This window comes from Brachyistius frenatus, unplaced genomic scaffold, assembly GCF_029030835.1.
Source record: "Brachyistius frenatus isolate BFR_SWC_R1_liver_20210118 unplaced genomic scaffold, ASM2903083v1 Contig_70, whole genome shotgun sequence".
In the NCBI taxonomy this organism is placed as follows: Eukaryota; Metazoa; Chordata; class Actinopteri; family Embiotocidae; genus Brachyistius; species Brachyistius frenatus.
The window spans coordinates 237,252-264,330 of NW_027210669.1; the positions used below are offsets into that span (position 1 = coordinate 237,252).

The following is a 27,079-nucleotide window of genomic DNA, read 5'->3' on the forward strand; positions in this document are numbered from 1 at the left end:
TGATTGTATATGTAATGAATATAATCAATAAATTCCTTAATATATTCTGTGTCCCTGGGAAGCAGCTGAAAAATCTGTTGCTCTTCCAGCCACCAGTGAAGTTAGTTGGTGGCCAGAAGAATTGCGAGCTAATTGAGCTGTCTTGGTCGCCAGGGGGCGCTCTGGATGCCGCACCAAAACAAAACCTGCTTCTCCTTACTTGTACTGCAACAAGCTACGTTTCCCAAAGTGAAAATGCCATCCAAAAATATGAGTGCAGAGGATGTTGCAGACGAAGATACTATTCTTTGTATTTTGGCTTACTCTGATATTCAGACCTGTTTATTTGAGCCAGACATGAATAAAGACATGCAGCCGAGAGAGGCCCCCACTGCAGCTGTATTACCTGTGCAAGAGAATTTGGCCGAAGGTGATCATCCAGCTGCCCAGAGCAAACAGCAGCTGGTAGCTCACATTTCCCTCTGATGCCAACAGAAACAAAATCATTCTTCTGTAATGAAAATCAGTGTGGCCAGTCTTTGTTGAATATGGTCCAAAAGAGATGTTTGTGTGTGTTACTATTTAATAAAGTTCACTTCTCAACCTGGAAAGAGGTGTGCTGGAAGCTTTCTTCAGGATAAATTGTTAAAGATGACCAAAACCAGCAGTCCAGAGAATTGCAGTAGACTATTGAGTATTTTTGTCACCTAATACTGTGTTTTGGCTAACACACTGGTGAAGGTGGTGATACGCCGTAACAGTGGACAGGCAACGCTCCGAACACATTGCGTTGTTTGTGTTTACAATATCTGCAATTACAGTGTTTTATCGGTACAAGTAGTTTGAGGGAACCAATGGATTTGGGCATTTGAAGCTTCCACGTAGTGCATCCTGCCATCGGGGCCCCCGATCAGGAAGACTCAAAATAACTTGATACAGAGGATTACATTACTTTTAATTGACAACATTTAATATCAACACTGAGTGGACAGCCGGATAAAAAGTGGTGAATTTTTACTTTAAGAAAGTGAAATGAGTGAAGATTGAAAAACTGAGAATCAATTGATAGTCAGAAAAATGGAAAGATTCAGCCTCCCAGCTGTCTTACCAGAGGTGTTTTTTTTTTTCTCCCCTCCTGTCTTGTTAGTGGTATGCCAGTCCGGACTACAACCTCTTTGGTCCGTATGTCGAGCAACGCAAGCGCCATCCTGACCAGCCCTTCTACATCCTTCACCCCAGCTACGTGTGGCGACTCTGGGATGTGATTCAGGGCAACACTCAGGAGAACATCCAGCCCAACCCCCCCTCATCTGGCTTCATAGGTGAGTATACAATCACGTACATGCGTTCACACATATAATGTATTCAAGCGAGTACACATGCGCACTGTTCTTCTGCAGTTCCCTCTGTACTCTTATCTACCCATTTCCTTGCCTGTCCCTGGAGTAGATATAGGTGTACACACACACACACACACACACACACACACACACACACACACACACACACACACACACACACACACACACACACACACACACACACACACACACACACACACACACACACAGAAGCTAAGACATGATGAATTTCTTATCTTCAGAATGCACAATGACATTATCAGCATGCGGCGTGGCTATGCAATGCACTTTAATGCAGCACAGCCATGCAGGGGGTGATGGAAACGTGACCTGTAAGCCCATCTTAGAAACGCTCGTTTGAAACTCTGCATGTCTTCATGCTGGCTCTCTTCCACTCCGTTTTAAAAAAAAATAATTTTTTTTAGACCTTTCGATATGCGTTTGCCGTGACACAGCCGTATACACAAAACAAAAAATCCAATCACGCAGAAGTCTTGCCTCCGAGAGACGTCAGTATCTACTGCTGACGCTGAATGTATCTGTCAGAAATATCTCTTCATGACAGATATTGGATGATGTAGACTCAACAACATAATACAGACTCTGTACTTTCTCAACAGTGAAGTAATCCTTGTGTTCTATATCCCTCTTGTCATTTGAATAAAGAGATTAAAGAGAATGCTTCTTTTTTTTTTTTTTTTACTGAGTACAATTATTGCTGAATAATGTGCAGAACAAGCCAAATACTATGGCTGAAAGAGATGGTTATAACTTTACATTTAACGTTTACGGTTGCTTTTTTTTCGAATTGACTTTTTTTTATAAGATATATTAAGCTACGTTACGGTATAACAGGTCACAATGAACTTCTTCTAATATCAGTGTGATTTATCCTCATATAAAATGTTATATATATTTCATGCTTTGGCATTGTTGGTAGTTATTGGTAGCTATCAGAAGCTGCAGCTCATTCGTGTTTTAAACAAAGCAGAATAAACGATATTCACTGTTTGAAGCATCAGCCTTTCCTGTCGAACACAGCTGAGCAGCCCTGCTGCTTTACAACGCAGGTGGGAGAGCTTTTTGTTTCCCCCGCACTGGTTCTCACCCACAGTAGGACTGTTCTTCACCTTGATTGCAGTAAGTGACTGCACTATATTCTGGTACACTGGCAAAAATCCATCACTGATTTGTTGGCCTAAATGAAAGGCCAAAGGGGTTCAAATAAAAAAAATTAAAAAACTGTTTATCTGCAAGACTTTATTTAAACAACATCCACCTTGCTGTTATTCAAAGTGTGACCATTTGAGACCTTCTGTTTTTAGAAATGGACATTTTATCAGATGCTTTTTATCAGCTTTCTATGGAATGTGATTATTTACACTACGTCTATTTGGCAAACACATCGGTACACAGCGACTTAGTGCCTTTATCCTCCCAAGAGCAAGACATATTTTTCCACAGGAAATTAAAGATTGCTCACAGTGCCTAGCTGTTAAATATATGTGGCAGTAAAATATTATTTTCTCTTGTTCGAAAACAAAAGGCTAAAAAAGGGAGGGGAGGCACTGTGACCTTTTATTTGTTGTTGCAAATGCTACAATACACTGCATGCTACCAGTTATTCCAAAAATAAAATGCTGTATGTGTCTCTTTTTTTTACTGTCTCTCGGTCATATAGTTAATTTGGCTTTAATACCATATTTGCACAAACCTTCACATTATTTTGAAATACAGCAATGCAGTGCAGCACAGCAATGATATTTATTAAAACAATTCATTCCAACAATAAAATACAATGAAACAAATGGTGATGATAAAACGAATGCCCCTTAGATATCCATTCACGGCTTTAACTGACTCAAATCAGCTCCCAGATGGGCTCCAGTCAGATTGTCATGAAACCCATTTGGCTGGCCATCATCCCCACTCTGAAGAAACAAGGTCTGCCATGACTGAGTCTGAGGGAAGCAACCCTCTTGCTATACTAATCTTGAGCAAGTCCTTATTCAAAAGTACTTAATATCTCCACGATGCCTTGTGAACATTTTGCTCTGGGCCATTTAATTTCAGCAGTTTGTCACCACGGAGGTTTTGTATTCTGTTCCCTCCATGCTGCATCCTGGTTTTTCTTGTCCAAAAATGTGTGGACAAAGTCGAACGACCCTTTAATCCACACACACATTTGTTGAAAACACACACGTTGAGGAAGCTTTGACAACGTTTTTAACTCAAGCTCCTCGAGTGTGTTCCGTCACAGCTGTCGCCTCAGATGTATTGCAGTTTCGCTCAGACGTTGTTTTAGGACGCCATTGTAGTCTCTGGCTGGTCATACTGTATGTTTCATTATGAAAATTTGCAGCTTCTCTCCCATCTCATTCTGGCTTTTTAATTAAATACAGCTCTCAGTAATTGTCTCTCTCTCGTCATTATTTCAAGATTAATTCAAAATTGAATTGACAAAAATACATGCAAATAAATAACGCGATAACACAAAGTAAAGCATATCAACAGAGGGAACAACACAAACACAATCAGATGAAAGTCATATAAATGCCTAGATGCAGTCAAAAATGATATAGTTTCAAGTATATACAAGTTCAAAGTGAAATGAAGGATTTTTACTGTTCTGTAATATTTACAATCAAAGCACTACAAAGGCTGGAGTGAAAGGAGGAAAACACATCAATCCACTTAACCACTGATCAAAGGACAAATCTATGATTCACTAGCGTTGCCATTTACAGTGGCACAACGACAAACTGACAGAAAAGCAAACGAGAATAGGCACGAGGTTTTTGTTTTGTAAAAAAGAGGGATGAAAAAAAAACATAATGGATCCTGCATTTCAAAAAGAAAATCAACCAACATGTAATACACATTTTAAAATGTAAATGTTTTTTTGTAATTGCTTTGTGAAGGAATGAAAACCCATCTGTTTAATAATTCTGAAACTAATTGGACTCACTGCTCCTTGGTTTGGAAATTCTCTAACCATCTATTTGTAAAGAATTTTTTTCCCAACAGTTTCATGCCATCATGTGTTTACCAGAAAAAGTGTTCCGTCAAAAATCCTCAAACGCCATCATCTAACAGTGTGGTTTAAAAATGAAATGTTAAACAATCACATAGGTGTAATGATCGGGTGTTCACATACGTGTATTTCTGTAGACATTTAATACTTTTGTGTCTTGTGCAGTCATAACAAATATAGAGATCAAACTGAATGGACACAAGAAGATTTCATTCTGTACAAACACAAACGTACACATAAAGGACATTTACTTTCTAAATGCTTTAGTCCACATTCCACTGATGTTCACCTTGTGAGTGTAGCTACCAAGCTAATTTGTTCATACTTCATGTCATGACCGTGTTTCCTGTCTGGTCTCGTTGAGGATGTTCCCGCCTTAGGTGATCACCTCGGGGGGGCTTGTGTGCTTGGTGGCCGGGGTGCTGTGACACTGGTGGGGAGTGTCAGTGGAGATCTGGGCGGTGCAGACCACCGTGTTGCTGTAGACTCTGCGGTTAAGATGGATCACCGTAGTCTTGGAGGGCATCGAGGTGCTCTCTGATGACCAGCGTTTGCAGTGAAACAAAATCAGGAAACACCTGTAGAACTGAGAGGGAGATGGAAAGAAAGACGGTGTGAACATATGGCCAGACCAAACTGAGAGTTCTCGACATCCTTGGAGTGAATCTTGGTCTGCACAGTTTGATAGGCAGAAATCATGCCTTCGTGCACTTTCATGTCCTCCCATTCAACATGTAGTGATGCTTGAGGAGAGAAAATAGTCCATTGATGGCCTGTTGTTCTGGCAGATTAGGTTTCCTCTACCACTTATGGGTTAATTGACCTTGGAGGTTATTTTCTACACTAGTTGGAAAAGTCAGAGCTTTGCAATTGAATTTCTCGCTGGTGTTGCTTCTGTTTTCTGTTTATTGTTAGGAAATGAGTCAAGATGTCATCTATTTTTGTTTCTCTAACGTCATTCATTCGCGTCAAACATACAACTCAGTGGGTTTTTTTTCAGAAATGACTGCACAATAATGTGTCACAGTAGTGAAGTACAGTATGTTATTATGATAAATTATAGATGTGCAGTTGTGGACAAAAATCAGAAATAAAAACGGTTGACTTTTGCAAAAATTCAATTGACCAAAAATATGCATAATTAGAATCACATCTTACTGGAAAAAGAAAACACGTTCATTTCCACTGTTGTTCTAGGAGTGTGTAGAGAAGACTAATCAAGTATTCTGCCAACTGGTTTATAATGCACATTGTGACAGATGAGATTTAATTTGCAAATAAACAGTAGATAATAATCGTTACATCATGAGGAAAAATGTGCATCTTATTAAGAAAACGTACATGATCACCTGGCTCTCCCTGCACGTTAACATAAACTCTTAACATGTTCGGGAAGAGGGATTTTGTTTGGTTATTTGTTATGATGTTCATGCTGGAGAACAGCACTGGTGGAGGAGGGAGGGCCACAAGCTGAATAATAATCATCAGAGAGAAAATGATGAACAGAAATCAGCTGGAAATGCATTAAGCTAAATGGAAAACAACAACAAAAGGTAACTAAATATATGCGTGAGCTTACTGCTCTCCATGTTGGCAATATATCACAGTGTATGAAAGACACCATGCTGCGCAGGCTGAGGCAGGCAAACTTACAGTCTTCATATATTATGAATTCACTTCTATTTTTTCCCCCTCTGTGTAACGAAGGCTTTTGCTGAGCACACAGGCTCTTTTTCAGCATCACATTTCCACCTGAGAAGTGCCCAGTGTAACTACAGTTCTCCGTATTGATCTATCGAGTGTAGATTTCTCTGTTTGATGCTTATCAGATGGGAGGAAGAATAATTCACCTTTTCTAATCAGAAATGCCTCCCCATAACATTAATTTAGTGTCAGTGCACATTGATATTGGCCTATATGAGGATGGATACTTTAGATTACCTTTGTTTAGCAGCTAAAGAGCCAAATATTTCCCCCAAGTTCATCTGTTTAACTTCATATTTTTTTTACACTGATCAAAGTATTAAGAGTAAATAGTTGACTTAAGAGTTGTTATTTTTGTACAGCTGTGTGAACGTCATCCATTCTTGTCACTATGTGGGAGATGATGTCCCCATTTTTCACTGCCAGAGAGGTGGATGACAAGGTGCACCCGAGACTGGTTAGCAGTTGAGGGTAACCACACGTTTTAAAGTTAAGTGAGCTAATATTTAACATACAAGTGCTTGTCTTTATGTTCACCAACAGGTATCCTCCTGATGATGGCGCTGTGTGAGCAGGTGCACGTGTACGAGTACATTCCCTCCATGAGGCAGACGGACCTGTGCCACTACCATGAGCGTTATTATGATGCTGCCTGTACACTGGGTGCCTACCATCCCCTCCTCTATGAGAAGAGCCTGATCCAGCGGATCAACACGGGCCCCGAGAGTGACCTCAGGAGGAAGGGCCGCGTCACCCTTCCGGGCTTCAGCACCATCAACTGTGACATCTGATATATGAAAGCTGATCCTCTGAGCCCAAAATATACACACCCACACTCTGGCCTTTTCTGGTGGACCATGGGAGAGGTGCAATAATGCCAGTGCAGACAAGGAGGCTGAAGCTTCAAATTAGACCCACGAAAAGCATAAGCCATAGCCCTCCAAGGAGGGATCAACCTGAAGGTTTCTGAAAGACCTTGTCTTCATTAAGATGGCTTACTTTACCGGAGACAGGGAGGAAGAGTGTCCGAGGTGGAGCCGAAAAAACTTTTTTCTCTGCTTTAGCTGAGCCACGTTAGCTGTGGAGCTGACTAGGGTAGCAACAGATCAATGTTTTAGATAGACAAGTGAATTTTCAATAACTGTTTAAACAATGTAAATTCTGTGTTTTTTAGTAGTATGGGTGGTACTTAAAGGAAATGCCACTGTTTATAATGGCAGGTGTTTCTTTTGTTTTGTTTTTTACCAGTCCAAAAGGGTTGTGAAATAACCAAGAAGGAATCCATGCTGAATGTCGCAAATACAACCAACATCTACACAATCACGCTCAATGTTACACACATGAAGCAGCAACACATGCAGAAGTGAAAAAGGCGGATTTAATATTTCCCCAGAGACAACACTGAACTCTTCACAGCAGTCACACTACTTGTACATATATTCCTGCGAAATCAGATGTTTTTCATGTTGTCATGGGGTGAGGTGGGGTGGGGTGGGGTGGGGGATTCATTTCACACTACTGATGCTGTTCAGCCTAATACTGAATTACTGTCCTGTGCACGCTAACTGGAAACCACCAGTTGATCACTTTATTTTTTTTAATTTTTTTTTTGGGTGTAATTGTGTAATTCAATCAAAGTCAAATGGGGCCAAAACGGATCTTCAGAACCAACAGGTGCTCAGAACAGCCGTAACCCTGTGCCTAGTGGTCGACCGAACACTTTCCTCGGGTTGCCTTGTGACTGTTCAGATACATGCAGTACATCATGTGGCAGGACTGCAGCACCATTCAGTTTTGATAGCCATGAGACGGTGCAGAGCAGTGGATATTTCTGAGGCAATGTGTATCAGGGGATTCTCAGCTCTGCCTCAGCAGTCACCAGCCCCCGTGTTTTTGATGGTCAGTTCACTCCTTATTGAATGTAATTTCACCACTGTGTGTTGTGGCCAAACCCTCACTGGAGCTCACCTCTGCAATACGGTCTGCTTACGGTGCTGCAGGGTTATTTCTTTGTTATGTAACAGCATGAAGCGCATTACCTACAACTATAAATGTCTCATATTTCCTAAATCCTCTAATATTAGTCTGTACCCATCCGCAGTCCAGAGGGGAGACAATTACAAAAGAGTAATTCGGACCTGTTATATCTTCAGACTTGTTTTGTCTCCAGGTAGGATGATTTTTATGTTTACATTGAGCCAGTGCCACATCTGCAGCTAATTCTAGGGGTGTTAGGTTTGTGTGGAAAAGAGGGTGGGTTGTCTATTTTTGTTTTGTTTTTTTTGCTGCAGACATGCAGTCAGAATTTTTTTTTTGCCTATGACAGAGATTTTTATTACTAAGTGTGCTATTCTACAAAATGTGCTTGTGCCATTGGTTGTGGTTTGGTAAAAGATGTGAAAATGTAACAGAAATGTTGCTTTGAATAGTTTGATGTAAGAAGATGGCTCTGTAGTAGTAGTAGTAGTAGTAAATGATTCTAGGGCTTGACTAGGACTGGGTATCAGCTGAAATTTGTCCGTACTAGCTCAAACACAGACACTGTGAAAAAAGTATTATTTTTTTGCCTCCAAAATCCCTTTTTGTAACTCGGTCTATATCTGATCAAAGGAAAGAAATAAGCATCTGTCCATGTTTTCAGTACTCACGTTTTATATTGCAGTATTGACAAACTGTAAAATTGAACACTATGTGTGCATGTATACTCGATTAAACAATGAATTACATGGATGACGAAGATGTGATGGATGCATCACATTGATGCAAAATTCTGTGAATCAAGTATTGCCATGTAGGCATTTCTATCCACAATTAGATATTGATGAAACAATAATAAACACTATTATAGCTGCTTCAGTAGAAATATTACAGAAATACTGCAATATGGTCAGTGAATGGTCTCGTATGGCTTATATTGCCCAGCCCTACATGACAGTTTGTGTTAGCCGAGGCTTTTGGATGCATTTTGTTCAGAACACAAAACATACTGAGGTTTGATACCCAGCCCCAGTTATTTTAAGAATCTTCGAGCAATGATGCCAGTGGAGTCAGCGACTGTTAAGAGGACTGGAAGAGGTTTTAAAAATAGATGGAAGAAACTGCTTTTGATACTTAAGGAGATTTCAGCGTTCATCTGAAACCACGCCAGGTTTCCGCTCTGTGGTAGGCTTTATGTTTCTCTGTCGAGATAAATGACAACAAATGTTTTAGTGCTTGTGATTGTAGCACACTGAAGGTATAAAGGCCCTAAGAATATTGTACATGTGAATTTCTAATAACTAATTACTTTCCAATGCACAGTGCATGCAAACCAGGATCAGGGCTGAGTCTTAAACTGTCTGTGCTGTACTGTGCTGCAAGTAGACACCATTGTCATTAATGTTATGAGAGGCGTTTGTGCTATAAGATTATTTCTTTTTTGTTTTTTTCATAAGTGATGTTTTGCAGATTTTAATGCATGCTTGTGGATTACATCCAGCTGCGGTGCAGCTATCAGCAGTTCCCTGGAAGCATTTAATGAAGTGCATTGCCTTCTGGCAAATTAATTTTTGCATCCTAATATTGTGCCAAATTCCACTTTTAATTATGTCTCATCTGGGCAGGTTGAACACAGTATGAGGACTCCGAGTAATAGCAGGACTTCTAAGGTGCTATTGCTTTTCTCTGGGATGCTTAAGGTCAAATTTAATTGTATTTTCTATCCTCTTTAAGACAGCAATTTTATTGCTAGTATCACATACTGGACATTGTGCGGAAACTTTGCATTAACTTTCATGTTTGATGGCGGTGAAGTTGTGAGATGAGAAAACCCGTTTGTAGACATTCTTTATTACATTTCCCCCATCTCATCCTTTCTTTCGGCTCTTTAATCCTAAAGCCTATTTTTCATGTCTTGTTTTTATTCAGTAATGTGGTCATTTCTTCACCACTCTGCCTCTGAAGGATTGTTAAACATGTATTTTCTTTTATATATTTCTCTTCTGCAGCTTTCTGCTGTATTCCAAAAAAGGGGAAGAGAATAAGAAGCATCCATGACTGAACATAATAAGAGTGAATGTCCTGTTTCACTCCCAGCAGCCTTGGGGGTCCTTCTTGATTTTTGTCAGTGAATTCTCTTCTTATTACACTTGAATTGAATAGATCATTTGTATAATTTCAGCTGTTGTAATTTGTCTTTTTTTACTGTGTAAATAAAGCCGTTGTACATGTCAAAATGATGACTTTGAGTTTAGGCAACACACACACACACACAATACTGACTCACCTGTTTATTCATGAGTATATAGATGAGAGGATTGATGACAGTGCTGCTCTTGGCCAATAGTGAGGGAACCACGCTAGCCACAGGACTAATGATGTTTGGCGGTCCGAATGTTGCCATCATGGCCACAACACCGTAAGGCATCCAGCACAACAAGTAACAGGCTGCTGTAGTCAGAACCATAAAGAGAATGTGGTACTCTCTCCTCCGGGCAGAAGTCTTTCGAATCTTACCCACCTGTGGATGAAGGGAGATGAGAGGGTTGTTTAAAAATGGATTTAAAAAAAAAGTTTAGATCCTGTTTTCTTGAAGAGCTTTCTTCATTTAAAATTTTTTTTTTTTATTTTTTTTTTTTTTTAAAGCACGACAGCTTTGATTTATCTCAAACTTTTTAGGCCACTGGTGGTTTCTGACAGAGTCTTAAGAATAACAAAAATTGCAAATACTTCACTGTAAGCTTTCCAAGAATTCAAGAGTATGCAATTCATGTTTTTCACTGCTTGGCTGTTATTTACAGTAATATCAAAAGTGATGAGAAATTACTTAAAAATCTAAAACTAATCCAAACTGAGGTTAACAATTTATATTTTTAACATTAGAAAGCACTTCCTCTTCAGACTGTAGAAAATCTAACAAAAACGTGTATTTTTTTACTATCTCGCTCCGATTCTTTCTTCTCATTTTTTACTTCCTCACGTTGAATAATAAGTCAAATGTATGGTTGTGTCAAGGTTATTTTAATAATTAATAATTTATATATGTAGCATAGAAAATATAAATATGGATTAAATACAATAAAATATACAATGTCCAATACATTAAAGATGTCACTGATATATTTATGGTCCCTTTTACCACACATAGTAAAAAAGACAGCTATTGATTAAACTCTTCTCTATGAACAGGGCTGAATCAACCTGCGTCTCATATCTACCAACAACAACATGGTTGTGGTTAGGAAAAGATCATGCTTTGGTGTAATATGACGCGGTTGCCATATGGACATGATTAGGCACAAAAACTACATGGCTAGGGGGACGAACATGGTTTGGGTTGCTGGAAAGAAATCCACTTTGACTTTTAATTTGTCATGGACTCAAAAACTGATCTTGCAGGTGAAAGTCCCAGGGGTTATTCCATCCAACCACCGAAAAACCTTCTCCCCACGTGGACTTTCCACCCTTATTTTTTACTTTGTCACGAGAACCTTTTTAGAACTGTCTCAGCAGAGTGCATAAGAGATATTGTCCCTTATGTGTATGTTTTAGATGCCAAATGGCACCTTGTGTCTATCTCTGTGACGCCAGGGGCTGTGACAAAATGTCAGTAGTTGACGCCCTGGGAATGAAAGCAGTCAGGCATTTACCACCTAAAGTGATATTGTACTTTAGTGATGCAAATTCCATAGCAAATTACCCAATAAATAATTTATCAAAGCCAATTACTGTGCAGTGAACTGCCCTGTACACCTGCTGATTCACTATGATGTATACACAATTTTATCTGGATTCATCTGGCTGTAAATTCATCCTAATCCAATTTAAATCCCCCTAACGACACCCTTTGGATGGCTTCACACACAGATGGCTCTGATTTAATCTTAGCCCGTGTTTCACTCATCTGTTATGTGAATAAATTAAGATCAGATGATGTGAAGAGGGGAAAATTTCCCAGTTTAGATCCTCCGATAGTCCACATAGCCCACTGGGTGCTTTCTCACAAATGTATTTGAGATTAACGAACACTGATTGTGAATAATCCCAAATTATAAAACCTCCAGGTTTTTTTCTTGTTTTTTTCTTTACTGGGGTCGAGCCAGCAGGAGCTCAGTTCTGAGATAACTTAAATAGAATGAAAGCCACTTATGCAGAAGTTTTCTGATGAACTCAAGAAGCGAGTGGAAAATAAAAGGTGGCCCCTTACACTTTTAACAGCAATACTCATTAGAAATGTTTGCATTTTTCTGATGGATGGCTTTAATTAATTTTGAGTCCGATAGGTGAGGGAGCCTGTTGCTACATGCTGGACACTGGGCTCCAAAATGGCTCCAGTTCACGTAGTCAGGGAAAGCTTATAAAAAAAAAAAAAAACAATAAAACCTTTGTGGATTAAAGTTTCATAATATCAAGAGTAATAATTGAGCAGTTTTGGAAGTGCTTTGACAACAGTTTCACTTGTGGCTAAAATGCTTTTTGGATGACAGCGGATTATTTCATTGCAATACTATGACAGGCCAGTGGTTTAGATTGAGAGCATGGCTGATCCATTCCTGTCTGCTGCAGCTCTCCCCTCCTCACCATCCCACTCTGCGTGTGGTGAGATTTCAGTATTGTTGACTTCACTAAGCTCTGCTGCTTGTTTGCTGAGAGGGGATTTGTTTTGCCAGCAGTATCATCGCAGCTGTCTTGCAGAGCCTTTTCGACTAATTCAGACTGCATGACGGACATCTAGTTAATTCCTCTGTGTTTCTGACTGAACAAGCCAAAGCAAATGCAGAATGATAATCTATAGGCTGATGTGTGACAAAACCCTTTTTAAACGCTAACTAAAAACACAGCTACACTATTGTTCATGCGATTTTAGTCCATTTCTCAAGTCCTTTTTTATATTATCTTAATGATTGTTATATCTAATTTAGCCAGTAATGTTTGCTGCTGCATAACTGCTACATGATGCCAGACAAGTATACTGCTTGCAACAAACAGGAAAGTTGAAGCACCAACCGTTACCGTTACTGAAAACATGGCAACATTGGAAACAGTATAGAAACAGTATAGCTGGCTGTCAGCTTTAGCAAATAAAGCCAGACTGGTGGACATAAACCCTCATAATACTTGTAAGGTATGTCTAGAGGAATGTACAATATGTGGTGCTATATGGGGAATGTGAAATATGTACAAAATGACTTTAGCCTGGTTAGATTACAGGGACTTTCACATGTTCGTGATATTCTTTATCTAACATAAGGAAACTGCTCTTGTGGTCTGTTTAATTTCAAAGGACAGCTAATTAAATCTGGCTCAATCTCATTACAATAGCAAATTAAATTATTTTCTAAATCTGCGGATGTTTCCATAAAAAATGCACGCAGTGTGTGGCTGCCTTGTGTCCACATATAATGCACATCCATTTTCTTCTCAGCACCTTCTAGTGTTTTACTGATCTGCCACCTAATGAGAATAATTGTGCAAAAAAAAAAATTTGCTTCCTTGGGAAACCTTAAATATGCTACCAGAGGGTTTTAAAAGAGCTCAATACATACTGATGAATCTCATCTTTTTTTAAATGAGTGGGAATGGCATGCTGGAGAAAGGTCTGAGTTACTATGCTCGTATACAAATGCAAATGCATAAAAAAAGAGCAGACCTTTTCTCAATAGCAATCACACCGGGCCTTACTCTAATTTCCACGTCTGGATTTCTAGCTATCTTCACAAGGCTATCCTATTCATATGGTTGTGTCTCATTACGGTCACCGTACGATACAATGTGACGAGAACTTCTAGCTATTTTATTGTTTTAAATGGCAGGAAGCAGATGGTTCAGAGACACCGAACAATCTTCATGTAAACTGAAATGAAACCAGTTCATTTAATGTGACCCACACATACCTAATTACGATTGGAGAGCATTTTGCTAAAGTTGTTTATTGATACCAGGGTTCAAGATCCAAAAGTGCTCTAAAACCACTGGATTAAAACAACTAAGAAAAACAAGAAGTTGGCTGAGTGGTTTATGGGCTTTGTGCGAGGCATAATGCTGTGATAATCTCCTGTCCTGCTACACTCCTCTGTTCTCAGGAACAAACAATCAATGGGAGTGCAACGGCTTTTCACTGTCTTAAGACAAATAAAGTCACGCCTTAAAACCCAACAAAATCCCAACCACTAGTCACTGCCATGGATACTTTAAATGTGCATGACAATAGCTGGTGAAAAAAAATTGCAATTACTTACTGAAGCTCAATCCACTTAGACTGTTATGATACAGCTAGTAGGTCATGTTTGGCACCTTCTCTCAGTCTTTTTCAAGGTAACACATACATGCTACTTCAGATATTTTAATCAGATACTCATCAGATATTTAATACATCAGTTTTCCATCATATGGTTTCACTGCCTCTTTTATCTGTGGCTGACAACAGAAATGACACCCTCTGAAGTGTTTCCACACTGGAGCAGCAGTCTCAGCAGGATCCCAGCACTTCTCTTTTCATGTGTCCCGATCTTCTGCATTACAAATCAGTTAAAAAAAACAAAAACAAAAAAAACCTGATTATTTAGAGCAGTAAAAAAAAAAAACGTATTCTGCCCTACCAAAGAAATATTATTTTGCTGACTAATTTTTCAAAATCCAAAGTGAAAGAGTTGGTTTAGTTTATTTGCTTTTAACTTTAAAAGATAAATCTACAGAGAAATACACTGTACCTCAACAGCAACTTCATAAACGCTTATGTTTGTCTGTGAACATTACTTTGGTAGAAACATATATCATCTTTAAGCAGGACTGTGTTGGGGTCTATTAGCTGAGTGGAGAAAGTGTCGCTTTAACTTTTCTGTGATGGATATTGTCTTGATTTATAAACTGTCCACCAAATTTGACATGTTGATGTATTTAGCCAACAAAATTCTTCAGTCAAACTTCTGGGCTGAAAATTTCTTTAATGTCACATCATCACATCGTGTCATCTGTCAGCTTCTCTCACTTCTGCCTATTAGATGCGAGATGGATGTGTAGTTTCTCGGGATTTTAAGTATGACTGACAGGAAGCTATTCCCGAGTGTTAGAACTTGTCCAAATGGGACATTACAATGGTGGATAGTTTCCAGGTGTATTTTAGCTTTTTAATTGTGTAGCTATGTGCAAGATGACAGAATCTGATGTGCAGTCAAACCAAAATGGATGGAAAAAGTACTCTATATTTGGGTTAGTTTTGTTCAATTTTAAAGTCTATCACCTTATTTCACAATGCAAGAAACCCCCAGAAAATAGGGATGCAGGCTTCAGGCTTCCTTTTCTGCATCCACAAAGCTTTGCTGAAGGGTCTTCTAACTCCATGAGGCTGCCCATTCAGGGATATTCATGATTAGTGCATGACCCTTTTTATGGGGTTGCCATCTAAGAATACATTATATTTATGTCTTGAAATTTTTCATGGCCGTTTTGAAACTCATAAAGTTGACACTATTGAAATGTAACTGAATTCAAGCCAATCGGCTGCATTTCCATATGGAAAACAAAGCATAAGCTCTTTTCAAGCCCACGGTGTCTGGTATGGTCGACTGGAGGTTGAGGACCAGTTTAAGCAATTTGTGGTTTTGCCTTTAACATTTGACAGGAACAAATAGCACAAAACATTTACACCCACACATGCACTTGGTGTGACTCTACCTGTTTGACTGCCCAAAGCAACCTGCCGTAGCAGTAGATCATCAGCAGGACAGGTAGACCCAGGCAGAAAGTGAAGAGGCAGATGACGTAGGCGTGTGACTGGGCAGTCCTAATCGTCCAGGAGACAGAGCAGCTTGTTCCTGCCCCCTCTATGCCATAGCTGCTCCAGCCCAGTAGGGGGGGCACTGTCCAGAACAAGGAGTACAGCCAGGAGCCCCCGACAGCTAGAAGGGGTTTACGGTAGTCTGGCCCCCGCTTGTTGTATACCGTCAGAGTGCTGTAGCGGTCATAGGAGAGGATCACCAGAGAGATCAGCGACACAATACCTGAGAAAGACAGAGAGGTGGAGGTGTGATGCAGCGTCGGTAGGCAGCAGGAAGTAATGGAAGCTCGCCGTGACACCGAACATGTAACAGAATAAACTGCAATCGTTCAGCAAACTAAAATAGGGCACACTGAAACTGATATGACTCAGTGGATGGAAAAAAAAATACAATGTTTAAAATATCGTGGATCCATTTTTAAAGTTTAAAATGCTGGTTATTTTTAGAATAAGATACCTCTACAGTCGCATTAGCTGCTCACTGAGGCTGCACTTTGTATGCCATCAGTTCTGCAGGTAGGGTTATACAATTTCGGACCATACAGAAAATTATGGGGATCTTAAAAACAATTACAATTCATTTCCTATGGGACATGAATTTTTTTATCAATATATTTTGAACTTTAAACTAAAGCAGTGGCAACCTCAAGGCACTGGAAGGAAAGTCCAGGTTTCACAAAGATCAATAGCATTTATTGTGTGGGAACCATGACTGCACAAAATTCTGTGCTGGTGTATCCAATAGTTATTGAAACTTGAAGTCAATGAGGTTTCTCTTCTGTTTTCCAAAAGCAAACTCTGGTTGCAGTTGGTGATCTGTGACAGCTGGGAATGAAAACAGGCTCAAATACGGCCTTTTATCAAAGTCGTTGGCATCAGCAAGATAAACACGAGGTGCCTTTTGGGGTCAACACTGGGACCACCGTGGTCAGAGAAGGAGGTCATGTGACAGAGGAGAGAGAGAAACAAAGTGCCCTGGAGACCACTGTTGAAGTCCATGAGAAAGCAAAAGTTAATGTTGATTTCTTCTTAGTGAACTTAACATATTGCCTTCATATGTAAAGTAACTCAGGTCAAATATTCTACGTCACTTACATGATATTACTTTAAAAATATCAGGTACCTTCTGTGTATCTCTGAGATGCCAGTGGGCTATGAACAGAACAGCAGTATTTGACGCCCTGGAACAGACTGAAATCTCAATAAAAGAGTCTTAGTGTGTAAGTATGTAAAAACTGCAGTCGGTCAGGATTTGTACGTTGAATGATCATCAAGCCCAACTCAACCCTCAGCTGATTACCTTCATTTAAAACATTTAGTGAGGCATATTTAAACCTTTACTGCTGCTTCACTTGATAATGGTTCACTGAGCAAGTGCAGTAGGTTCATCATTGCCATGTATAATGACTTGTGTGCGGCAACATTCATCTCAAACTCTCTATTCTGTAAGCAATGCGGCTTTTTTTATGTAAATTCAGAGAAACAGCAGGACTTCTGTTTTTGATGACAAACCTATTTTTTCATAGACATTCAGTCTCCATATATTAAAAATAAATGTCATCTTGCACTTCCAATATGCTGGAAATTGCTTTGAACCCCTGACAGGAGTGGAAAGAAAAGCAAGCAGGGAACATTTGTCTGTGATGCTGTCATCCGGCCCTGTCATAAATCATCAATCAAAAGATAACAACACGATGAAATTAGAAATGTAACCACATATTGTCCTTTACACTTAACGATAAAAATAACAAAAAAGTCTGAGTGCATGCAAATGAACTTGTACCAAGTCGAAATGAGGAAAAAAGTTCCTTCTAGGCTTTGATTCCACTTGATTCTTTCTGACTTGCGGTATCAATTATTATTCTCAGAAAGTTGCAATGAGAAACAGGAGAGGACAAGAAGAGAAAAGCAGCCTGGGGTAAGGCTGTATACTGATACAATATACAAGTCCTGCCTTTGTCCAACTCACATTTACAGTTCTCAGTGACTCGAGATAAATTCTCACAAATCCATTAGTAGCACAGAGGTTTGTTTAAAGGTTAATGTCAACATTTCTTCTAGGCTTGATTCAAAAGAGCGTATGTATGAAAACCATTAACATTCATGCAACACAGGCTGATCACATCAGAGGGCAGTAACTCATGTGCGTCAATTGACCTGAATGTCTGTTTATGTAATACTTACAAAAACCATTGAACAGTCTGAAGAAGTTTTCCTGTTACAGACAACAAATATGCAGATGTTGGTGGTGAACTTGATGCTTATTCTAGAAATCTGAAGCACAAAATGCAATAACATGCTCATAATGCTGCCCCCGTGTTTACTGATATCAGAGCTCCCTTGATGTAGGGTTTCCTGCTGACATTTTGCCTGAGGTGGTTCTCCTCACTTCAATGACTCTAAACTTGATATTTTTTACAAAAGCATCTTCTTTTTGTTGCCGTGAAGAAGTCCAACGAAAGGAGGCATCATCAAGAATCTGCTGAAACAGTGTGGTTGTTTAATCTTAAAACCCTTTCGACAGTGTTCATGGATGTCACAGTTTTGGTCTTTTGTCTTTCTGGTCCCCTTTCTTGCTCCATGTATCTCTCCCTCCACCCACCAGAAGTCCCCACTCTCGGTCTCTTTCTATGCCCAATGTCCTGCCTTCCACCCCCACCTCACCTATTTCCTGTGTGACCACCTGCAGCCAGCCTGTCAATCAGCTCATTTGGTATACCTACGCCCTGTGTGCCACTGCTAGGTCAAATTTAAGTCTTTGTCTCACGGGGTTTGAGCCTCAGTTTTTCTATTGTTCTGTTTCTTAGCTTCGAGTCAACTTTGGACCCTGCATGGACTTTGGACGGTGCCTCTGGTTTTCCCTCCATAATGTGCTCATTACCGCTCACTGCTTGCTTCACTATACGCATAAGTCGTCTCCCTTGTTATGTGACAATGGATGGTCTACAGTGACCTTTTTTTTTTAAACAAGTTTCACTCAGGGGATGATGTTGTTACTGGTCAATTAATTTAAGCAAGTCATTTTCTCCATATGGTTACCATTGTTGTTGTTGTCATTGACGACAACAAGGTTGATTGTGTGCTCACATGTCTTGAGGACCATTATGTTGTGTGAACTATTGAAGGCCTTTTTTCATGGGATACAGTTTGACTGTTTCTTTGTAGAAAAACAATTGATTTTCGCATTCAGGATGGCCATAATGAACGTGTTACAGTGAGTTCGCATACACAATACCATGACCCTTAAACTGATGCAACTGAGTAGAATTCAGTTGTCACTTATTTCTGTTATTTACATCATTATATATCAATTTCCTCTGTGGAAACAAATATATGCACCAATATATATATAATAATATCAATAATAATATATTAATATATATATAAATATATGCTTTTTTTTTAGCACCAAAATCTTTTATTTTCTTTGTAACAATGATTGATCTTCAAATATCAATTTCAGTTCAATTTGCCAGAAGCACCAGTGTTAGTCTTATGCCATGTTCAGTCTGTTTTGCTTCAGTGGGATGGTATTTGTCTTTGAAACATATTCCTTTACCTTCTTTATCTGTGGTTACCCCACCCCCCACCCCTTGCAGCATGTCACACAGTGCACACACGCAGCAGTAGCCATCACAAGGTCCTAGCACCAGCTAGTTTTTGATCATGGGGTCTACATTGTGCGCATGCATTATGAAATTGAAATAGACCAAACTGATCTTTTACAGGATTTACCGTCGTTACATTGTTATGTCACCAGCATGTTCTCTTAAAACCGAGCAAAAACAAAAAAGGGCAAGGGAAAACTCTCCTTTGTACTGGGAATCGAAAGTACAGTAGTAATGACTTTAAAATACTGGTAATAAAAATTACTATCTGGCATTCATGGAACGGAGAGTTGGAGTGCATATAATCTTGGATCTCTTGGGAAGAAAAACATGCCACAGAAACGAGGCCCACAGACCACTTGAAGCATAACAAAATATTTTAAAACTTTTTACTGCCACTTAAAATGTCTAAATGAAACTATTGGATGGTTTATCCTTGGATTTGTTTCTGATATTTATTGTGCCCAGAAGCTAAAATGACTTGTAAAGTTTGCAGTGTCTTATAATCTCATTCTCTGCCCTTTCAATTCTCACACCATGATGCAGGTGTTTAATATAGTTGCAAAGCTGCTATAGTGAGTCTCTACAACCAGTTTCAGCACCCATCCTGATGGTGTGTCCATGTTGAATATTGAAATTATACATATCTGACTCGTAATTAGCATTCATTTCAACCTCCAAGTTATAATTATGCTCTGATGTATACAACATGGCACCTACTGTATTGATACAGAAGCGCAAGGAAATCACACAAAATTGGAGATGTCATATCAACTGCAAACTGATCAGAAAGTTCTCTATAATTAAACCTATTTAATGGATAGGATATATTGTTCATTTTTGATCCTCACAAAACAATACCATACAACTGCCATGATGATGTCAACATTGGAAATGTTTCCATCTCTACCATTAATTACAAACCCTGAATGAGGAACAGGGCGGCCCTTTGTTTAAACATTGTTACTTACACAGGCATTTCTGTGGATGGTAAAGTGAGAAACATATTTCATTTGAAGTTTGATAAATTGTTTTGGTTATTCAGTCTAAACCTGTAAGTAAAACAGTCTCGTTGGACCTGACCAACATACTGACAGGTCACCATTGTGGCACCATAAAGCAAATAAGAAGCTGTTGTGCATTCTGTAGAATAGTCTTATATTTGTCATTCCCAAACGGCAACCAACAGTGACCCATTGGTTTGTACACTGCTGTTATGAAGCCTCGAGTTAAGATTTTGGCTGTCGCCATCTTGCTAGTTCGGAGCAGTTTGGGGCAAGAAGTGACCATATTTGGATGAGTGGGAAGGGAGCCAGCAGTGGATCGGAATCCCGGCCAAACTACATCCCACCCACCGATAGCGGAAACCTGACTGCACCACAGGCTTGGCAATCAAATTGACAGGCCTCGAAAAATATGGCTTTTTGAGACCTATTTTATAATTAATGAAGGGATTATTTTCAGATGGACAACCAGAAAATGTATAAGAAAGAATGACTTTAGCTAGCAACAACATAAGAGCTTGTGAAAGAAAAATTATTGACTTGGTGTTTCATGAGAAAAGATTTATGGCGCTTCTTCATTGACTTCATTTTTCAGACTCCGAAGCTAAGTCCACTTTTATATACAGTCTATAGTCAGTCCTCAACAATGTCATTATTTACTCCAGTTTGAGTAACGTTTGCTAAAAACGACGTACTGAGACACGATTCGTCTTTTCATGAGATTTGTTTACAATTAAAAATATATATATATATATCACAATGGCAACCATATCTTCTGAAGGTAGGGACAGATCTGGGAAAAAAAAAAAAAATAAAAAATAGACCACCTGACTGCATTGTTGTTTTGAGTTGGAGTTAAGGACGCATTGCAATTTGCTCTTTTTGCGTACTTGTAGAACATAATGCAGCCAAGGGTCCTCTCTAGTCAATGATTTGTAGAAAGGATCTTGGATGTTCCGGGTTGATATAATGGTTTAGATACACAGTATTTTCAATAAACCCCAAAAAATACCACTGTTGTCTTGAAAACACATGAAGGGAAAGATCATACAAACCACTGTGGAAAAAAAAATATCTAAACATGAACATACAAAAAACGTCTTCCACTCTATCTGAGGACTATGATTACCAGACTGAAGATGTGAACGGCTATAGTGTCATTAAAAATAATGATAGTGATTTCCCACTGTGCTTTTACAGGATCTCCAGCAGGCAGTCTGATTGGAGTTGTTGGTATTTTGTACTTGAGAGCCGAAGAATCGAGTCACATTCATGCATCTGAATTCTCTCCAGGAGGGAAAGCAACATGTTATTAGTGGCATGCACAAAATCTTCAACGAGAAAACAGCTAAAGAAAGATGCACCAAACATAAATCAATGGGTCAACACAAATTGATGTGAAATTCTGCAAAATGGCTTAACAATATGTCAACCATTAGGACTGATTTGAAGTACCAATGTACTGTACTTATGTGAAGGGCAAAACTTCCAATTTGAGATCGTTTTCTTTTCCTCCACGTGCACAATTATTATGCGTTGATTGGGTTTCTGTATGCATGTGTGTGTGAGACACATGACACACCTGACAGGCTCCACTAATCATGAAATTTGATTGTCTGACTGTAATAAGACATTGATCAGGATTTCATCTGAATATTATGGATCCATTCATTAACCCGTGAACAAGTCAAATTGAGCCGCAGCTGTGTTCAACCAAGTTCTATTTTATGTTTATATTTTTTGGGATCATTGGTGACAAGGGGGCCGTGAGGGTTTCTTTAACCTCACAGCTGGGGTCAATGTGACCCGAGAATAGCGGGAGGGTTCAATTTTACACTGTAGTAACATTACATGGGTTAATCTGTCTGATGGGCCACAATGGCTAATTCCCGTTATAAACATGTTTCTCCCAGCAGCTTGTTGGGAAAAAAAACGCTTCCATGTTTGCACACATTTGCACATGATGCAAATCACTGTTGCTTACATTCAGATGTACAAAGTAATGTATTTCTTAGAATATCAATAAGATGATATCAGGGGTATCTGCCCCAAGTTGCTTTTTTGTACTCGTATTGGCAGGTTTCACTGCCCAAAACTTTTCTATCTCCTGAATTCAGCTTTCTGCCAATTTGGCCGGAGTCGTAACACCAGTATCATACAAGCAATGAGCTCCAGCATCCAGTACGGAGTCAAGTTCTGTATATTAAAAAAACCCAAAGTGCCAGAGGCCCCGGGTAGAAAAAAGTCACCTGCTGAGCTCAAAACACTGTTTAATATACCTGCCCTTTTTTCAATCAAATGGAAATTCCGCTGCATCAAAATTCCCCTTTTTTCAGTGCGGTGTTACAAAAGAAAGAAGGTGAATAAACAAAAGGAAACATATATAAGGAAGATATCATTGTGTGGAAAGACAATAGCAAGGAGTTCAAATAATACAAGGGAACAAATACCTGTAGGTCTCTGTGTTGATAGCGAGTGCCTATACATTGTTTATGAGGACAAAAAGAGTAGATATAATGTAAAAAAGAAAAACAATTCAACTATTGAAGGAATAGTCAAACTTATCTGTTCACACTGCTTCAAATACTGAATGTGTAATGAATAAAGACTGTCTTTCAAAACCATCGAGTATGAACCATTAAACCGTTGAACCATTAAAATTGTTTTTACAAGAATGAAAATGAGACCAGCACTGTGGTGTATAGGCTTAGTAGCAGTGATTGAACATGTACCTGTTTCTGTTTCCATGCCCAGAAATGACTCATTCTCAGAGCAGAGAGCACAACATGTGATTTAAGTGACGTGTCCAGCAAATGTGTTTCCAGTGTACAGTGTTTGTATTTCTACCGGAAGCCCTGAATCAGAAGCCCCAGATGGCTAGAATTGATATTAATTTTTAAAACAATGTGAAGTGACTGTGTAAAAACAAGTTAGGGTTGTGGGTTCTGTGCAAGGCTCTTATGTAATGGAAGACTGGAGTGACTGTAGTTACAATCAGTAGGTTGCCTTATCCAAAGTCAGACATTGGGCTATCAGGCTTTGAAAAAAAAAAAAATAATACTCTGTATTACAATAAATTCAATGTTAGTTTTAGTCTTTTAGTGGGATTTGTTGATATGTTGAGAAAATCCCCCCCGCCCCAGTGTCTATCAAATGTACTGACGGTAAACTTTCCCGACAATAGGATTGGGGCAAAGCTTGGCCCATACTAACCAAACAAAGCTCCTACATTAAGAAAATTGTTATTTGAATTAGAAATTCAATCCACACATCAGCCTCCTAAATCGCTGCAAAAAAATAAAAAATTTCACCTCCTAAACATGAAGACATGACATCACTGTACATGTTTTATCGGTTCGATAAGACATGCACCAACTACCAAGCAGCTCTGCAAAATCTATATCGGATTTAAACACTCATTGGCTATTTGTCTAAGGATTAGACTAGCATACACAGAAAACAAGTAAACACAACTGCAACGATCAATGAGTAATTTATTTTTCTCCTCCACTTCCGGAGGTCAAGAGTTATATTGTAATTGTAAGCAGTGCATTCAATTTGTTACACTGCCTCCTCGTGGAAGAATTACACAATAAAACCACTGAAAATCACTGTCTTGACTTCATAAAAAATATTTTTTGGGTGTGTGCTAAACATTAAAACTCAGTCGAGTGCATCAGAAAAAATATAAAAACTGGCATCCTCCATCAACGTTTAACACTTCCTTGCAAAAAGGGGTTAAGCAATATATGGTATAGTGGATCTACATTTAATAGATTGAAAAATCTCATGCCTGGAAGATGTCATAAACACTGTGATACAGTAATATACAAGTCTGACAGCAATCCCTGCTCTGTAGATAGCGAGAGGGATGGAGCGCAGAGTATACATTGGCTGATGTTACTCTGTTTCTAGGGTACATTTAAGATTTAAGATCATCTACAAGTGTCGCCATTACACAGTTTGTCCACCACAGGGCACTGAGAAATACATTTTTCTTCTGAGAAATGTCCTGCTCTGCGTATCTTGATTACAATTCTTTAAAAGAAACTCTGAGGGATCCATATTGGGAGTGTTTGATATGTTGTATGACAGCTCGGCTGTCACTTCACACGTATGGATTAATATTATGAATGTATTGGCGCAACCACTCTCACTATGATACCCTGTCATCCTGCTATAATCACTGTCACAAACCATTTGTTGCAGAAATAGGCATTTCAAGCTTGAATAATTGTGAATGGCCTCATTAATGCCGTTAAAAGGATGAGGGACTCTGATGTTTGACTGAAAATGAAAATAATGCATTCAATCCCCATCATTCCCCACAGTCAACAACCGATTATAAAGCAATTTAGCCAAATAAAATAGTGGACATTTGCCATTTAATTTATCGCTCTCCCTCAATACCTCATGTTTTTTTGTCATAAGCATTATCTGGTCATTAAACTGATTGGAAAAAAAAAAGGACTAAACTTAGGCATACAATAAACTTTAAAAGTAGTGCTTATAGATGTAGGTCCTTTTATTCATTTATAACTTATTTTGTTTAGGATTTTCAGCAGTGGTGGAAGAAGCATTCAGTTACTTTACTTGGTACAAGTACTAATACCAGACTGTAAAAATACTCCCTTACATGTAAAAGTTCTGCATTCAAAACCTTATTTAAGTCAAAGCATGTATATGTTATTATTATCAGCAAATTGTACCTAAAGTATCAACAGCACTGTGCAGTAACATGATTACTGCTGTAGTTATTTAAGGTTGCGTTAAAGACTTTATGCTGATGGTAATCAATAGTTATGCATCATATAGGCTATGACCATCATGTTGGTGGTTTAGTGGGAACCCCAAGATCAGAAAAACAGCCCCGTTTTCAGCCTTGTGGCAATGCATTCTCCAGCAAATCTCAACCCATCCTTTGGCTTATCTGAAAAATTCAAATTCATAATCACCAGCGATGCAGGTATGCTGCATGGTTTTCACTGAACATAAAGAGTATGGAAAATTGTAATCTTAAAAGTAACTAATGCTGCCAGACAAATGCAGGCAAGTGGAGGGAAATGTACAAGCTTCTAAGATATAGAGGCTGTGATTATAGTTGCATAAAACAGAAATAGACACTCAAGTGGAACACAAGTCTACTTCAGTGCAGGAGCTAGTTAGTTACATTCCACCACTGATTTTTGATGATAATATCTTGCTCAATCAGACAGTCTTCTCTCTCTCTCTAAAACATACAGCAGCTGAAGATGGATGTTTGCCCTGACATCGGCCAAGTGTTAGAACATACGAGGAACTTACCGAAGCAGGAGTTGATGAAGCCGTACCAGCTGCAGCCGCTGCGCCCCAGCAGCCACTTTCCACGTAGACTAGAAGCAAAACTGAGAGTGGTGCCGAACAAACACACCAGCATGTCACTGACGCTGATGTTCAGCAGCAGCATGTTCACCGGTGTCCGCAGCTTCTTGAATTTGCAGAACAGAAGCAACACAATGAAGTTGTTGAGAAAGCCAAAAGTCATGATGAAGCCCAGCATCACGGACAGCACGACAAAGCCCGTCGGGGAGAGCTTCCCCATGCCCGCCGGCGTGTCCACCAGCTCCCGGTCATCGCTCAGGTTGAAGCTGTAATTTAGACCATCCTGACTAGAAAACATCCTGCAGTCCATTCATCTGCGTTTATCTTCACTCGGAAGCCGTTTTGCAAGATGGGGCTGTTCACATTGCTCACCTGGAAAGTTTATGAATTTACCCGCTTCCTTTTTAAGTCTCTCTCCATGCTGGTTTCTCTTTGGGACCTCTGCGCGTCATGTTGTGTTCAAAACGCAAATTCCTCCCCTGATGTTGAGCGCACGTATCTGCTAACTCGTTCCTGGAAAACTGATACAAAGGCTAAAAAAATACATTGTTACCAGAAAGTGCCACCTGTTACCTTAACGCATCGCCTCCTCCCTAATCACCACATTTCAGATACCGCACCAGCTTCTATTGATGCTTTAATATTTTTGACCAAACTGAACCTAGTCATCCCAGTTTACACGTGACTCTCCCTTTTCCTAACCGTTATATTATGTTTGGGGAAGTGTCATCTTCAAGTTTCCACGTTTACCTTCATTGTAATCCGCGCTCACGGTGGACACTCCAGCATGATGAGTATTGTGTAAAGTGCACTGAGCGTTGCTCCACCGTCTTTTAAAGGCAAGGCAACTCTTACGTCACAAGGCACTGGGATGTTTGGGGCCACGGGGAAGGACCATGCGCGCGTGTTACACCATGGGAGTAAGGTGCATATGTTTTTCAGTTCTTCTCAGGGAATATTCAAAGAAGAAAAAGGAGGGGAAAAAAGAAGGGAGTGGTATTAGTACAGTGGTTTTGACCTTTCTTTATTTTCCCTCTTGTAATAATAACTTTTTACTTTCGATGGTGTGGCAAGGCCACAAATTACTGTGCAAGACATAAGGTCTGTGCTGGCAGTTTTCATACCAATTCCCATTATTAACAGCTGTCAGATGGCTTGTTACCACACACCTCCCCTGACGGATGGGTTGTTCTGGAAATCATGTCAGAGGGGTTCTATAAACCAGTCATAGAACCACATTAACCAAAACAAGAGGAAAACGTAATTTACTGTAA

At 39.3% G+C, this 27,079-nt stretch overlaps 2 protein-coding genes across 2 annotated transcripts in view; one reads left to right on the top strand and one right to left on the bottom strand.

Annotated features, from left to right (window-relative positions):
- Positions 1-7,564, top strand: part of LOC138626123 (beta-galactoside alpha-2,6-sialyltransferase 2-like) — a 40,804-nt gene extending 33,240 nt beyond the window's left edge. Inside the window, exons 6-7 of the mRNA XM_069707570.1 lie at positions 1,127-1,301; positions 6,622-7,564. Coding sequence (XP_069563671.1) covers positions 1,127-1,301; positions 6,622-6,869 — 423 coding nt within the window. The 3' untranslated portion in view covers positions 6,870-7,564. The remainder of the gene's footprint in view (positions 1-1,126; positions 1,302-6,621) is intronic.
- tmtops2b (teleost multiple tissue opsin 2b) lies at positions 2,986-26,568 on the bottom strand. Its single transcript, XM_069707571.1, has 4 exons — positions 25,749-26,568; positions 15,730-16,055; positions 10,343-10,576; positions 2,986-4,960 (listed from the first exon to the last, which is right to left on the bottom strand). The coding sequence occupies exons 1-4, from the start codon at positions 26,113-26,115 to the stop codon at positions 4,751-4,753; spliced, it is 1,137 nt and encodes a 378-aa protein (XP_069563672.1). The 5' UTR covers positions 26,116-26,568; the 3' UTR covers positions 2,986-4,750.
- Positions 26,569-27,079: the final 511 nt, after the last annotated feature.